General features: G+C 40.6%; 1 protein-coding gene across 2 annotated transcripts in view; it reads right to left on the bottom strand.

Moving 5' to 3' along the window:
- Window positions 1-17,198, bottom strand: part of PRUNE2 (prune homolog 2 with BCH domain) — a 198,896-nt gene that overhangs the window by 22,685 nt on the left and 159,013 nt on the right. For both annotated transcript variants that reach the window (XM_061201171.1, XM_061201172.1), the window contains 3 exons: window positions 16,158-16,237; window positions 14,005-14,205; window positions 3,663-3,836 (listed from right to left, as the gene is read on the bottom strand). In XM_061201171.1, the coding sequence (XP_061057154.1) occupies window positions 3,663-3,836; window positions 14,005-14,205; window positions 16,158-16,237 (455 nt within the window). The remainder of the gene's footprint in view (window positions 1-3,662; window positions 3,837-14,004; window positions 14,206-16,157; window positions 16,238-17,198) is intronic.

Below are 17,198 nucleotides of genomic sequence, written 5' to 3'. Positions count from 1 at the left end.
CTATTTCTGGAGAATTTCTAAGAATACGTTGTTGTCGTTTTTTAAAGGAAAGACTGAGGTTTATAAACAGTACTTCAGAAGTCATCCTAAATGGCAATTCAGCTGTTTGTGTTACTGCTGTCTGTCCCTGGCATGTTGTAGTATCACGTTGGCTTGGGTATATTTAACCAAAGGAATATTCATCGGTCAACTTACCACTTCCTGATCAATGACTAAGCTGGGATTGTCTCTTTCTATAAAAAATCACTGAAATTAACAAATGATGATGGATTTTGCATTTTGGGGCAGAGGATTTGTAGGAAGGGAAGAAGAGGCAAAAGAAAGAGGAGGAGAGGAAGAGATGTATCGTGTAAGGAAGGAAAGAGAAAAAGATTTCCTCGTGAAAGTTTTCTTCTAAATCAAGAGCAGGTGCCGTCATTGTCAGGCTTTGGAGCTATTCCAGATAGCAATTGCTGGCAAAGTGTAATAACGTGAATGAACAGGACCATTTGCATTTTGTTCCTCGCCAGTGTCTCCAAGGGGGTCAGCTAACCCAATTTCTACGCTAAATATGCAGCTGACTCAAGTGAAGTTGCCTGTCAGCAAATGCAGAGTTCACGTGAAGTTTCACTTTTTAACACATGTATTTTATCAGACTGTCTTCTCAGTAACGGTGAGGTGAATTCAGGGTGTGTGTGCTGAGATGCATGAGCTATCCCACCGTGGTGTCTCCTGAGACCCTCGGAAGCAACGATGCAAACCTTACCTGAGGCAGAACAGAGAGGCATGAAAGGGACGTAACACAAGTTTGCTGGCCAGCAAATGGAATGGAGAGAGAAGGAAAGATACCACAGTCGCAACCAAAACATACACACACACACACCAGCCTGCAACTCTTCTCATCCTTTCCAGGATCATTTGTCCAGCAACACTGCAGAGAAGGTTACCTGAGTCTCCTATAATGAAATAAGAGAAGTAAAAACACAAGACAGGAAACGCCTCGTTACAATGCTTTGGCGTGACTGCCCTTGGTTATTTAATTGTGTTCTCTGCTTCAGGCTCAAAAATGCCAGTTCTGGCCTCAAAGTGACCCCTCACTGTTGGCTAAACCAAACCACCCAGACTTCTTTTTCTTTGCTTTTCTACTTAAGCAGATGGCAGGGATAATACTCATGGGCTCATAGGAGGTGACATGGCTTTGAGATCATCCTTTCTTGACTGATGAAGTAACTGAGGCCCAGGGGAGTTAAGTGATGTACCAAGATCACAGACTAATCAGTGGCCAAGACGGGTCTTGAACCCTATCCTTCTACATTGTGTACAGGGCCTCTGGCCATAGCTCATGTGGAGGTCACTAAAGCTGACATGAAATATTTGTTCAAATACTGCTCTCACACACAGATGTTCCCAGCTGGTGTGGACACTCTTGCAGCAAACTTAAGGGGCGCTTTTAACCACCCCCATCTTGCAGTCGTGCTGCCCAGAGCACTGAACAGCTGGCACTTCCCTACTGGCCTGAGTGGGATAACTTCCTCACAGCAAAATGCAAGACACCAAAACAACATCTCTGTTCACTCTGGAGTGCTGCTTTTTTAAATGCTCATCAGAAGCCAGGATGACAAACTCAATGGACCGGTAACTAGGGAGTGTGACTTTCTCAGATCATTAAGGTCTGAGAAAGTGGTATGAGCTTCTAAGACAGCAGACAAAGCTTTGGCAAATTCAGAAGTAACATGTGAACTGTCTTTACCTCCAGAGCACAAAAGCTGGTCAGGGCGTAGGAAGAGGTGGCATCTCCCTAACATTCCGGTGGGTGCAGCCAGAGGCACACTCATGCAAGCCAGCACCTGGAGAAGGCCGAGGCAGAGCCAGGGAGAGGAAAGGTGGCCTTCTCTCTCCAACAAACCAGACAGTTACAAAAAATGAGCTGACAACACAGAAAGGAGAGGAGCAGATGCCAAGGGGAGGAGGTGGTAGGGATGGAGGGCACAGCAAACCAGGTTATCCCTGAGATATCAGGTGTTTTCACAAAGAATGTGACAGGCGGAAGCAGTGGCTTTTTTTGACCCAGGTGTGCTGATGAAAATCACTCTCTCCTGATTCAGGCAACAGAACGATGGGCTCAACCCACCCATCCAACCCACCTAACTTCACTGTGGATGAAAGAATAAGCAGGTGAGTCTGCTGGGGTAATAAGGGATAACTTGGCCTTATAATAACAGTGAAGCCGTGAGCCTGCCTTCTTCACAACAAAGGGACTTCTAATTTATGACCTGAATGGTAAAAATGTACAGGGACAGTCACTGCATGACAGACTTTGACAGACTTTTCTACATATCTTGTACTTTTTAGAATGAGCATAGGATATTTTATAGTCGTCTTTTTTTTTTTTTTTTCTAAAAAGCAAACAAACCAAAAATACCTGATGGGTGGTGCAAAGGAGATATGACCTTCTGGGAAGATCTGGATGATGTTCAGATGGTGGTTTTCATTAGAAGAACAACAGGACTGACTCTATGGCCAGCTGTCTGTCATTTTCAGCAAGATTAGGCCTGCTCTCATTCCAAAGGGCTGTGGGAAAAGTCTCCCTTAGAGGAGCTATCACTGGGCCGTATTACCATTTCAGGGCAAATGGTGAAAAAGGAAGGTCAGGGCCGGGGACACCTATGGGCATTTTCCTTCACTACCATGGGTGGGGGCCCTGGGGGGTCCTGATAACTTCCATGGAGGTAGCAATGCATGGGGCAGAAAGTGGAAAATCTGTGGTGAAGGGAAGTTGGAGGGAAAAGGCAAAACATTCTTCTGCTTGTTAGAAAACCAAAGCTCCGGGTTTAATGCAGCGCCAAGACACTTATTTCCCTGTGCTCGATAAGGAAGACAGAACAATTGCCTTGTCAGCTTACACTTTTCCTGGAAGAGCTGAGTGGTTAGGGTGGGGCGTCAGGACTGCAGGGAAGTTGTGCATGCAGCAGAAAAAGCCAAAAAGCCATTTATGGATTCTGAAGTTGACAACATTCCATGTGTCGCTTGTGCTCATGTGATTTTTTGTGAGTCCCAAATTAATCAAGGCTCCTGGAGCTCCAAGAAAGCAGTGAAAATACAAAACAGAGCCTTTTCTCTCCCTTGTCCCTTATGAAGTGGGTGGAGATCTTGGCTGGAGTGGGCTGTTGTCAGGCATAGATGTAATGGAGTTTATAGAAAAGCAAACTTCAACTAGGGAGAAAAAAAGGACCAGGCTAAGTCTAAAAAGATTTCCTAAAGCTTCTGAAGAGGATTCCAAAGATTGGTCTGGAATTAAAAGCACCTCTTACTGCAGGCCATGTAGAAAACAGACTTGAAAACAATTCAGTTAAACCCTGCAACTGACCCATATGAATTCCAAACAGACACTATTAAATTGGACAACTATGGCTTTCAAGAAATTTGCACTGAAGATGATAGCTATCAGGTATGCAAAATGCAAAAGGCATTTTTCACATTGGAAAGTTACTTTTGCATAGTAAGCTTTCCAGTGTTCACTGAATTGAGTATGAAATTATACGCTCAGCTCTACAGTGCCCTGAACGTTGACTGCCTAATAGGGTCGTGGGACGTCATGCTGCAGAGAACCCTAGTTTTGTTTTCTTATAAAAACTATGTGGCCACCCCGCTCCCTGCTTCCCAGGTTTGCAGAGCTCAGCTACCTCCATGAGAAATGACTCTCCTGTAGGGCTCGATGACCTTCATGTCAATCCGCTGCTCCTGTTCTCCAATCACCACGGTCCTCCACAGCCGGTTGTCCTCTCGCTCCTCTTCTGCTGTATATTCCGGAATAGACTCTGACTCTTGGCCAGAATCTTTGTTGGCTGTGTGATCCTCTGGAAATGAAGCATAGAGCAGGGATAAAGAAGAAAGACCTCCACAGGTGAGGCAGTTCAGCAACTAGCGACCTCCTGGCAGAGTCAACCCGACGGAGCTCCCTGTTTTGTACAACTCTGATAGAGCTTGACACCATCCTGATCACATAAAGGACACTCAGTGAAGTCTTATTGATTGACTCACTGAACAACCAATCCATTCCGAAGGCCAGGCGGAGGGTGGGGATAGGAAAAGAGCTAGAGCTGCCTTGTGTCTGTAGTGGTCCAAGGGGGCATGGGCTGGTGCTAACTCATCCTTGATCATATAAGTTGTAGACTGCAGGTCTTTCTGATGGGGTGAAAGGCTATTCATCAGGCCTTATTTTCCTTGGGCCACATTTCTTGGTGTATCCTGAGTGCTCAGAGTGTTTTGGGGGCCCTCAGCTCAGTATCTTGATGATACCGCCAGCCTAGACCCCCACTCTAAGACTCTTACAGTGGGGTTGAATCCCCTTCTCTACTGGGAGCGCATCTGGACATTAATTTGATATTACTTCCTATACATTTTTCAAAATATGCTACACAAAGATTTTACAGTAAGTGAGAAACAACCTCGTAGACCAGAAGTGCTCCAAGGCCAAAAATTCACAAGACTCTTACTTGTGGGTGCCCAAGGCAATGATAAAGCCCACTGAGCATTCTTGGGGGAGAAATTTACTACCCACTCTTGTGCATCAAGAAAAAAGTAACCATATTTAGTTTTCTTAAAAGAATAAGCAACAATTGTTTCCATTTTTACTTCAAGTACTAGTAGAATTTAACAATGGTTATTCTACGTATGTTTAAGTTACTTGGAAAAAAGGATTATTTATAGCTTTCACAATAATTCTGTCAGATGTTATCATTCTTAATTTTCCATTTCATGAGAAATTACCTTTGATTTATACTCCACTTGTATTCTTTTAATGGCACTTTGATAATAATAACAGCAGTATTTATTAAGCATCTACCGTGTATCAGGCACAACAGTAGATACTACAGCAGACATGATACCAATGCAAAAACTCTGAAGTAACTACCTCAGGTCACAGAGTTAGGAAGCAAATACAATCAGACCCTTACCTTTTCTACTCTTCTAAGCTATCACATTGTACCTTGAATGTGTAACTGTCTCATTCTCATTTATTTTACTATAAGGCAGTGAGTTCCTTGGGCTAAGAAATTGTGCCAGAATCATCTTTAATATCTGCCTCCACCAACCCACTCAACCCTTAGCTTGAAACCCTGCACAGAGCACTCAGTAAAACTTGGGAGGGTGAGTGGATAAATAAAACTTGGACAAGTTCCTGGAAGTACAGGTAATCTGTAAGGGAGCCACAACAGAGCCATTATGTTCCGTAAGATCCCACAAGACAAATTCAAACGTGTGTAATTACCTGTGACTTAGAATAGCAAAATGGAGTCCAGCCGGGAAGCAATCCTAGCCTTTTAGGCCAACACCAACAGCTACTACCACCTGCAGAGCCTTGCAGTCACTCTGGCTTTCTCTGGATTCCCACCAGCGCTTGCAGCTTACTCAGGATGGGAAAGCAGCAACCTTGGCTTCAGATCAAGCGCTGCGTCAACTTGTGCAAATCCATCCATCTGCCCTGGACTCCCTTTCTGGGATCCCTTCCTGCTTCTCCCTTCCCACTTGGGTTAGGACCCTCGGATGCTCCTTTCAGCTCCCTTCCCAGGACCCTGTTTTCCCACCGGTCTCTGCTCCCTCAGACCTCTGGGCTCTGGTGCGGGTTTGTCTTCTGAGGTTCTTGTACACACCTGCTCTTCTCTGCAATGTACTCACCATCCACCAACCCCTCTTCACCCTGTTTGGGACTTTCTGGCCTGCTCTACGTTGACTCTGGTGATCTGTGTGGGGTTGTTTTGTTTTCTGCATGCTTTTATTGAGGCTACTTTGTTAAAAAAATTTTTTTTTGTATACTCTGTTCTCTTTGCTTATTATAAAAATAAAACACATTAATAAAAGTACAAGCAATACAGAAATTGTTGGGTGGGGGCTAGTGGTGTGATGGATAACGCATCTGACTACGGATCAGAAGATTCCAGAAACTGTTCAGAGAAACAGCAAAAAACACCAATGCCACTCTCACTCATTTTTGTTTGATATGTAGTTTTCTTTCTGTACTCATGTGCACAAATATACTTTTTTTTCCCAGAAAGTATGATTAATCTCTATCTTCTGCATGTTCTGTACGTCCTGTTCTACAATGTGCTTCCACCTAATAACACAGCATGGGCTTCTTTTCATCTCAGTGAATATAAACCCTGCTCATTATTAAAAATAGCCCTAGAGTATTCAATTTTACTTATGTCTTTTAGTTTATCAGTCCCATAGCGATGGGAATTTAGTTTTATTCTATTTTATGGGTTGTTGTTCCTTATAAAGAGTTTGCTGCAATAAGTATCTCTGTAAAGGTGTCTTACCTCTTTTGTGCACATATTGCTACAGGTTACCTTTCTAGCAATGGAATGCTGGGTCAGAGGGTCTAAGCACTGAAAGGCTTTATGAGCATTTTTGCCCTTGAATATATCACACCAAAATATCTGAGAGTACCTATTTCCTCACGCTATTAAAACCACTGGCGGAACTTCCCTGGTTGCGCAGTGGTTAAGAATCCGCCTGCCAATGCAGGGGACATGGGTTTGAGCCCTGGTCCAGGAAGATCCCACATGCACGGAGCAACTAAGCCCATGCGCCACAACTACTGAGCCCGCGCACCACAACGACTGAGCCCGCATGCCACAACTACTGAAGCCTGCACATCTAGAGCCCGTGCTCCGCAACAAGAGAAGCCACCGCAATGAGAAGCCCATGTACTGCAATGAAGAATAGCCCCCGCTCGCCACAACTAGAGAAAGCCCCCGTGCAGCAGTGAAGACCCAATGCAGCCAAAAATTTTTTAAAAATCAATAAATTTATTAAAAAAAAAACAACACTGGAGGTTATCAAAGTTTTTAATTGTTGAAAATTTAGGGTGAAACTTCTCTCTTTGTTGTTTTAATGTATATTAAATTACTAAAGAAGGTGAGAATTATTAAGTGTTTATTGGTTATTTATATTTCTCTTACTGACAGGGAGGTACCTGATAAATCCTTTGCCTATTGTGGTCCTTATTGATTTTTTGGAGTTCTTTATACAGAACTTTGTCATATATTGCAATTATTTTCCTGCCTTGTGCTTAGTTTTTGAATTTGTGATTTTTCCCAAATAGAAATATATTTTTATATAGTTGAATCTGTCAGTTTTTGTCTGTATGCTTTTTGATTGTTGTATCATAGTAAGAAAGGACACTACACTCCTACCTTAAAAGTATGTATACATGTACACAAACATTTTCCTACAGTTTACTTTTAAAAACAGCATTATTCATTTTGGCATAGAAGTTTGAGGCTAGCACATGTAAATCAGTGAAGTTAGAACACACCCTCTCACCATACACAAATATAAACTCAAAATGGCTTAAAGACTTAAACATAAGACATGACACCATAAAACTCCTAGAAGAGAACATAGGCAAAACAGTCTCTGACATAAGTCATACCAATGTTTTCTTAGGTCAGTCTCCCATGGCAGTAGAAATAAAAGCAAACAAATGGGGCCTAATCAAACTTACAAGCTTTTGCACAGCAAAGGAAACCATAAACAAAAGACAACCTATAGAATGAGAGAAGACATTTGCAAATGATGCAACCGACAAGGGCTTAATTTCCAAAATATACAAACAGCTCATACAACTCAACAACCAAAAAACAAACAACCCAATCCAAAAACAGGCAGAAGACCGAAATAGACATTTTTCCAAAGAAGAAATACAGATGGTCAATAGGCACATGAAAATATGCTCAACATTGCTAATTATTAGAGTAATGCAAATCAAAACTACAATGAGGTACCACCTCACACCAGTCAGAATGGCCATCAGTAAACAGTCGACTGCTGTAGAGGGTGTGGAGAAAAGGGAACCCTCCTACACTGTTGGTGGGAATGTAAGTTGGTGCAGCCACTGTGGAAAACAGTATGGAGGTTCCTCAGAAAACTAAAAATAGAATTACCATATGATCCAGCAATCTCACTCCTGGGCATATATCTGGACAAAACTATAATTCAAAAAGATACATGCACCCCTGTATTTATAGCAGCACTATTCACTATAGCCAAGACATAGAAATAACCTAAACGTCCATCAACAGATGAATGGATAAAGAAGATGTGGTACATATATACAATGGAATACTACTCAGCCATAAAAAAGAATGAAATAATACCATTTGCAGCAACATGGATGTACCTGAAGATTCTCGTACTAAGTGAAGTAAGTCAGAAAGAGAAATTCAAATACCATATGATATCACCTATATGTGGAATCTAAAATATGACACAATGAAACTATCTATGAAACAGAAACAGAATCACGGACATAGAGAACAGACTGATGGTTGCCAAGGGGGAGAGGGGTCGGGGGAGGGATGGAGTGGGAGTTTGGGATTAGCAGATGCAAACTATGATATATAGGATGGATCAACAACAAGGTCCTACTGTACAGCACAGAGAACTATATTCAATATCCTGTGATAAACCATAATGGAAAAGAATATAAAAAAAAGAATGTATATATATGTATAACTGAATCACTTTGCTGTACAGCAGTAATTAACACAACATTGTAAATCAACTATACTTCAATAAAAAAAAGCTTGAGGCTGGACCTTTTTATCAAATGTTATTCCTAATGTTTCAGAGAAAGCATGGCCAAGTTGGTATGGCTCCTCCTTTTCCCACCTCTTCTGATTGATGTAAATGAAATAAAGTTATATAAGAGCTAGGGGTACAGTACATTGTCTTAAGGTGTTCAATTCTGGAAGTCAACAATCTAAGCTAGGAGGAAGTAAAAGTAGCTTTATTTTACTCCCTTGAATTAATAGTATCTTCTCAAACTTAATAATTCTTCTGGGACTTCCCTGGTGGCGCAGTGGTTGAGAATCCGCCTGCCAGTGCAGGGAACACAGGTTCAATCCCTGGTCCGGGAAGATCCCACATGCTGTGGAGCACCTAAGCCTGTGCGCCACAACTACTGAGCCTGCGCTCTAGAGCCCGCAAGCCACAACTGAAGCCCACATGCCACAACCACTGAAGCCCGTGCACCCTAGAGCCTGTGGGCCACAACTACTAAGCCCACGCACTGCAACTATTAAGCCCATGTGCCGCAATGGCTGAGCCCACATGCCTAGAGCCCGAGCTCCACAACAAGAGAAGCCACTGCAATGAGAAGCCCGCCCACCACAATGAAGAGCAGCCCCCGCTCGCCGCAACTAGAGAAAGACCGCACGCAGCAATGAAGACCCAACACAGCCAGAAATAAAATAAAAAATTAAATTAAATTAAATTTTAAAAATATGAGAAAACTACTTTAAAAAAAATAATTCTTCTGCTACAACTATAAATTACCGTCCTCCCATTGCTATCATTTTCTCACTATTTGCAAAATTTTCTGGTCTCATTTAACTCTCTATCCCCAGGCCCTCCAAATTTAATGTTTGGTCTCATGCTCTCTTCACTAAGAAATGCTTGATTTTCTTTGTCTCCTTTTCTGAATAACAGGCTTTTCTCCCTGGCGACTGTTGAAGTCAATTAAGCCCTGGTACACAGGGGAGAAGTCAACTTGAACATTTTCTTTTGCCTTTGGTGAGATGATTTAGTACACAGGCTCCTGAATATCCTGTGCTAACAGATCACAGTGGGGAGTCCACTGTTGGTGATCATACAGACTAACAAAAGATGAGGCGATGAGGCCAGCTGTGGCCTCCAGTAGGGACATACATCTGTAAAGGGGACTAGCTTTCTATGTTGTGATCTTGCACTGATAATGGGAACAGTCTGAAAATGCCTTAAAAGACATTCATTACGTTTGAACTTTTTCCTTTAATTTTTTTTTTTTTTAAAGCCAAAGAGCCTCTTTATTTGTATTAAATGTTAGAAATCACTCCCAGGAAGAAAATGAGGTTAGGTATTATTCATGACATATTTGATCACTAACATAGGCATAATTGAATCCTGAACATGCTATGTATTAATCTAGACTATTGATTTAGAGAACATTAGGTTGAATGTTACTAATTTAATTTGTAGGAGGAGTGCTTTCTAAATGACACTCATCATTCAAGACATGTTTAGTATTATGCTAAATACCCAGAGATTTATAAACTAGCTTTTAATTTTCATTCCTAACATACCTTTCATCTCTCCCTTTTATGCTACTTAGTATCCAATGTGGATTCAGGTTTGTTTGAGCCTGAAGTATATATAGTTTTGGGGGGAGGGAGCTTTTTAAGGAAAATAATCTTTTCTTTTTTTTTTTTTTTCCAACTTCTACAAAAGCATATAATGATGTGAACATATTTCTAGGGACCCTTCCTGACAGAATGAAGCTTAAGTTCAGCTTCATCTTTTGCCAGTATCACAAACTGAGAAAATTCTTCACTTTTTTCCTGTTGAAGTGTAGTTCAGTACAGTCGGAAAGAGCATAGCTGGGGTTCAAACACGGGCTCTCTCCATCTTCTTTGCTATTGCTAGAGTCCTAGGTACATCTTAGTCCCAGGCGACAAGAGTAACTTGCTCAGTGGTCTTCCCACTTCCATTTTTTCATACACTCTGCCCCCCGGGTTTGAACTGTTACTTGCTAGAGGAAAGACATCCTGTACCCAGCTAAGAAAGTCTTTAAAGTTCTTCAGGTGACAACAGGTATGTAGTTAATTTGAATGTGAAAACTCAGCATACAAAAATACAAGGAAAAATCATCCTTTCAGACCACATCATCATTATGGCATAAGGTTGCTCGTGGGTAAAACAGAATAAGCCTAACACTTGCCTAGTTAATATGCAGAGTTAAAACAGGGAATTGATTTTATAAGCTGGTTGCCTGTAGGCTGTGAAAATAATGGAAGACTGCAGATAAGGAAGTTAAGTGAAGTGACTACCTGATTATGTGGAAAAAACGTTAGGGCATCTTATTCACATAGGAAACTGTCTGTCATTAGGGGTTAGTTTTAGAAAAGATAGCTTAAACGAGGTCACTAAACATCGCTTAGCCTAGGAAGAAAAAATATAAGCGCACATGAGTGTTTCTTATAATGTTCTTATCAGAAATATTCAGGCTAAAATTCTCTATCATTTTTCCATTTCCCTTATGAAATGCCTTTGCTGAGACCTGAATTACAGTAAAAGTAACTCTGCAGTTGGTTTGGAAAACAGAAATAGGTCATCATCAATTTTCTGACCTTTGGATATTTTTAAGTTTATAGGATTAGTATAATAAAGTATTAAAAGAAAAAAAAAGCTCAGATCTCCCTTAATATGAGAGACTGGCCTGTTACATCCTTCACTATCTACATATTTCTGATATCTTTGGCACTTCTAAATATCAAAGGAAGTCAAGCCTTAATTATGTCGGTACTTTGAATGATATTTGGACACAGCTATTAAAGAAAATAGCTTGGAAGGGAAGACTAATTTAATATCTTTTGATAGTGAGCTTCAGAAATTTTCCATAAGCAAAATCACATTGTGGGCAAATAACCTGGCAGCAATGTTTGGTGATCATCAACTGAATAAAACAGGCAAATGGTGTAAACATCCTTTAAGCACTTGGGAAATTAAGGGCCCTCAAGTCACCGGAAAATGGCTGGATAAAAGGGAATGTAAATGTGAGGGTGGGTCACCAGGCTTGACTTCAGGTGTGCTAGCCTAACCTAGTAAAAAGATTCTTCTATTCACTGTCAGTATATTTATGGAGAAGGAGCGTGGCCCAGGAGTCGAGGACAACAGCTCAGGTTTGGAATGCTGGCTCTGACATTTACTGCCTATGTGACCTCAGGTGAATTGCTTAACCTCTGGGGGTAACATAATACCTACTCATAGATTTGACGTGAGCATTAATATAGTTAATATTTATAATGCACCTAGCACAGATCCTGGCACACAGTAAGCACTATGAAAAGTGTTCATTAAATAAAATTAATGACTGACCAAACACTCTTGAAAGCCTGTGCCTTAAAAACTCCAGTTTTGTTTAGAATGTATATGCCTAGTTCAGAATGCTCACACAACAAACAAACAAACAACAAGAAAACCATGAAGCTTTCCAAGCATTAATTTCATACTTTGGGACGCTAATGTATTCTCTCTTTATAGTCAGTTATCTATATCTGCATGTTTATAAAATATAGCTGTTCAGATGCACTTTGTGTTTTCAATGTTTAATGTTGTTTTTAAAACAGTGTCTGAACATACATCTTTCATATGAAAATCAAGGTGGACTTAAAATTCAGCTTACATTAAAATTCTCTCCTTTGAGTTTAAGACCTAAAAGCAGGGTTGTGGCTGTTAATCTGGTTCTTTCAACATAACTGTGTCGACTAAATAAAAAGAACTGTGTCAGCAAGTGGCAGCTTTAATTACCAGTTTGCTCAGCCACCGCCACTTTGCTTGACAGTTTTACTGTTTATAAAAAGAAAAGGTTCAGATGTGGTGTGACACAGCTCTCCAGGGCAACAGGGAAGTACAGGGGGAGGAGAGGGAGGGGCTCGCAGGGTCCTGCCACAGCTGTCTTCTCTGGGATTTTAAGTTAAGGCATGATTTTTACACTTGAAGATCTATTAGCAGAAGAAGGGCTGGGAGAGCTGGGGTCAGCTGGAAAGGATGGAGTAGCTGGGGAAGAGTGTCTGAGATGGCAGAAAAGAATATGAATTCAAGACCTTTCACCTCCTGTTTGTGTATTTCAACCTACAGGGTCAAATATCCTGATAACTCTAAAAATCCAAGAACATGATAAAAGTGCAATATAAAATCTCTACTTAAACATGATAGTCTGTAATACAAGTAGTTTAGCCACTTCCTGTTTTCTTAGCTTGAGGAAATAAAGCTTTACACTCTGTGAAGGCAGTGTCTGAATCTATGCTGGTGGTTGTAGCCCTGGTTGCTCAATGACCATTGGTTGACTTAAGTAATTTGATGATGACTCTCCTAATTTCATAACTATGTTCTTCTATGAAAGAAACTGCTGGAATCAGTATAGCTCTAAATGAGTCAGGGAATCATTCAATTGTGGTATTTCTTTTTTAATCATTTTCAAAGTGTATCAAAGCAGTAGCTGTAGCCAGGATTCTCTTACTTTCAAATTCAAATACTATAAAGTCAGAGAATGCCACCCTGTAAAACTGAAACTACATGATGCCATTTTTTAAAGCAAGTGCTTTGTATAGATTTCTTAACAAACGCAATTTCATTGAGCAAGAGAAAGAACTAAAATAAGGCTGGTAATCATATCAGGAGTGCCAGTGTTTGATCCAGCAGCTTTTAATTTTCTTCCTTTTTATTCTTCCCCCAGCACACACCCTGTCCCATCCCTCCTTCCTTCCTGCTTTATTGGGGATATAGCACTAAACATAAGAAAGTCCCTGACCTTGTGGAGCAGACATTCTAGTGGGAAGAGAAAGAAAACAGAGATGCAAACAAATAGTTAAATGATATGATTTCAATTAGTGTGATGCATGGAAAATAAAGTGAATACTGGGATAGAGAGTGACTAGGTGGTGGGGTGGGGAATGCCTTTGATTACAGAGGTCAGGGAAGGCCTCTGCGAAGGTGACATCTGATTAAGATCTGAATAAAGAGAAGGAGCCACCCATGTAGGATCTGTGGGAAAGAACATTCCAGACAGTGGGAGCTTGTACAGAGAAACTGGTAAGCTCTAATTTTTCCACTTCTAATTTTATCTTCCAGATTAAATTCTCTTTCTCTGCAAACCCAGTCCCAATTTTCTTATAACACAGCATGTAACAGTTTCCCTACAACCCCAGCCAAGCACAAGGCCTGGCATAAAGTAGGGGTTTAACAAAGGAGTGATGGCTATGTATGACCTCTGTTAGCCACACCTGTTCTGTCAAGCTCTAAACCGTCAATCATGGCCACCTATGACCTGAGATACAAACAGAAGCTTCTAGAAATCACAGAAAGGAGCCACCAGCAACACAATGAGAGGTTTGTTCCTAAAGCCACTTAGATGGCATTAGATAAGATTAGATAATCTTTCACTTTTCACTTAACTTTGGCCTTGCCAACTTGGCAACTTACCATGCCCAGTGTACTCAAAAGAATCTGCTTCATCGGGGGTATCGAGTTCATCCACATTGATATCAATTTCATCTGGACTGTCCAAGTTATCATCAGAGAGAATAGACCCTTCACTTTGATCCAGAGACAGATTGATATTTGGGGCTGTGAGTTTGATTCTCTGAGGATGACTGCCATTAAGATCCAGAGAATTAGGAGGTTCTAAAGCAGATAAAGAGCAACATTAAGTATTAGACCATACACACGGCTGCCAACAGTGGGTGTGGGCCCCAGTGAAAAACCATTTTGAGGCCCTTTCAGCAAAGGCACACCTGCTAAAACTCCTCATGTGGGATTTAGACCCCACTCTTGACCAGCAGGCCTCAGTACTGGCTCGCCCCAGCTACATCAGCCCTGGCCACGCAGAAATAGGAAGTGGGAGCCATTGCTAAATGGGCAGAGATGTAGTTTTTAGAACTGCCCTGTTCAGGTTTGAGAACTTGACATTGATATAATACTGAATCAAATTTTTTATGATGCATATTACTTAAGAAAAACAGTTAAGCTTTACACATAACTTAAAATGATTCATGTAGACTTTATTCCTGTGAAATGGAGGATACAAACTTTATCTGTAATATTACAGACACTCCCAAAATACGTCTCTTTAGTTCCTGACAACTCTGTTGTGAACTTTCTTAGGCTTTTTTTTTTTTTTGGCAATAAAACTGAGGTACCCTCCCAGATTACATTCCTTGATCAAGCAGTCATTACTTCTTATGCCAATATTGCTTGACATTGGTTCCTGTACCGTAGTGATAGTCTCCTTGTGTAAGGCTCATGGAATTAGCTCCCACTCGTTCACTGTAATATGCATCTTGCTGTTCAAGAGCCTTTCACTTAACAGAAGCAGAGCTGGAGAAGTCATTTTTAACCAAGTTGATCCCAACTAAACAATGTTAGAGAGATACCTTAACAAAAAAATTTCAGGATTCCCTATCACAAAATGTTTTGAAGGCCATCTGGTATACCCATCAATTCTGGAATTCTAACTCTAGTCTTGTCTCTTGTCCTAAGGAAGCTGACACTGTTTCTTTGTCATTAAGATTTTTTTTTTTTTCTGTATAGACAACACCTGAACTGTGTTCCATGTAATGTTTTTATGTATTACTTGAAAAAAAGTTTCTATTGATCCGTCAGTTTGTAAAACTTTGGGTTTCCCTATTACAGGGATTCTCAGAGCTGTGCTGTCCAAAAGAAATTTTTTGTGATGGTAGAAATGTTATGTATATAACACTTTTGTTTTTTTTTTTTGGCCATGCCACACGGCTTGTGGGATCTTAGTTCCCTGACCAGGGATCAAACCTGGGCCCCCTGCAGCGGAAGCGCAGATTTCTAACCACTGGACTGCCAGGGAATTCCCACAATTCACCTTTTTTAATAAAAAGTGAATTGTGGACCTTGAAGAGTGGAGCAGATGTACAGTGGCTACCATGCTTATTTGGCCATAGAACACTTAAGAATAGTTATGTCACATGATTAGTACTTTGAAGAATGCACTTTAAATACTTGGACAGAAATAAAAAATTGACTCCCTTCTTTCTCAATTCTAGGCTTGACTGATAATGTCAGGGTTCAGGATCTTGGTATGATCCTGTAGCTGGTACAGTGCAAAGGAGTGAACCTAGTACAGAGTGAGAGTCATATAGGTTGCAACTGAAATTTTTAAATTCCTTTTTGTATATGCCTTGGGTTGTAAAGTGTAGTTTGGGTTTTTTGTTTGTTTTTCTTTTTTAATAATCAGGATACTGAGCATCCTTAATATTAAATCGCTAATTTTAAATATTCTCACACTTAAGTATAAATCTGGTGAACTTAGATGTTAGAATTTGGTATAATGATAAACAGCAGCCAGTTATCACAGGAACTGAAAACATTGGCAGATCCAGGCATGGCCCAGGAGATAAAGGGCGGCCCACACTAGTTGATGATTCAAGTCAACTCTGAAATTAACCACATCAAGCCTAACACCTTCCTCACACATATTTTTTTCCTCTCTTCACTTTTTTCACTGATATCACAAGTTGGATGCACAGGAAATGGTTCTCTCACTGAATAATGAACACGTTTGGATATAGAACACTGCTGAAGAAAATGAATGAACACTCTCTCACCAGGCCTCATGTCTGCAGCACTGGGACTCAGCATTCCCTCCTCAAAGGGGATGTCCATTCCCACATCCTCTGACAGTAGTCTGAAAAAACAAACAAACAAAAACAAAGCAGAGTGTAAAAAATTGTGTGGGATTTAATTTTCTTTGAAAAGGAAACCCAGAGATTCCAGGATGGCATTTTCAAGAAACCAAGTATGTGTACTGAATCCATTGTAAGTGGCCCCAAATTCGAATACAGACTTTCTGCAGTTACTGTGAATGAGAACCACGGACTCGGATTTTACTCCGTGCACAGGGCGAGTCACTTCTTCTGCCAGTTCTCACAAGTAAACACACCTCAAGTAAGAAATTCAGAAACAGGAGAAGCAAATAACTAATAAAATATACTTAAGGGGACATTTAATTTTTTTTTCAACAGGGGATACAATATATGTGCTTTGGTGTAAGTACAGACCTGACTTTGTATATATCTCTTCCTCTGTGTAAATTTGAGCATGTTACCTAAACTGCTGTGGGCAGAGGAAAGCATACTCTGCTGATCTCTATTTGTAAAACAGGGATAGGCCACCTACCTGAGTTGTTGAAAGATTAAGCAATGAATGTAAAGTGCCTAACATTCCTGAGAAGGTGCCAACTGATGTTATTTTCCTTCCTTCTTTGAATATTTAAAGATTCATTGTGAATTATAAGTTGGTGAAGATGGTTCTGGTCATGAGTTACCATCTCTTCTCTCTAATCAGTGTTGAACCCGGGACTGTTGAACCCAGGACTTACCCACTTGGTAAGACTAGTGGAAGGGAACAGACAAATACTGGAGGAAACTGTGGCAAATCTATATGCTCTTGTAGGAAGCTGATCACTGTTCAAAGTAAATTCCCCTTGACTTATTTTTATCTCCTGACCCCCGTTCAGTACATCCCCATTTATCACGATAATATATATATATATATTTTAACATCTTTATTGGAGTATAAGTGCTTTACAATGGTGTGTTAGTTTCTGCTTTATAACAAAGTGAATCAGCTATACATATACATATATA

The sequence above is a fragment of the Eubalaena glacialis genome, chromosome 9 (assembly GCF_028564815.1).
Source record: "Eubalaena glacialis isolate mEubGla1 chromosome 9, mEubGla1.1.hap2.+ XY, whole genome shotgun sequence".
NCBI classification, from domain to species: domain Eukaryota; kingdom Metazoa; phylum Chordata; class Mammalia; order Artiodactyla; family Balaenidae; genus Eubalaena; species Eubalaena glacialis.
Note: the sequence above shows the minus strand (reverse complement) of the source record. Positions and strands in the feature narration are given on the sequence as shown.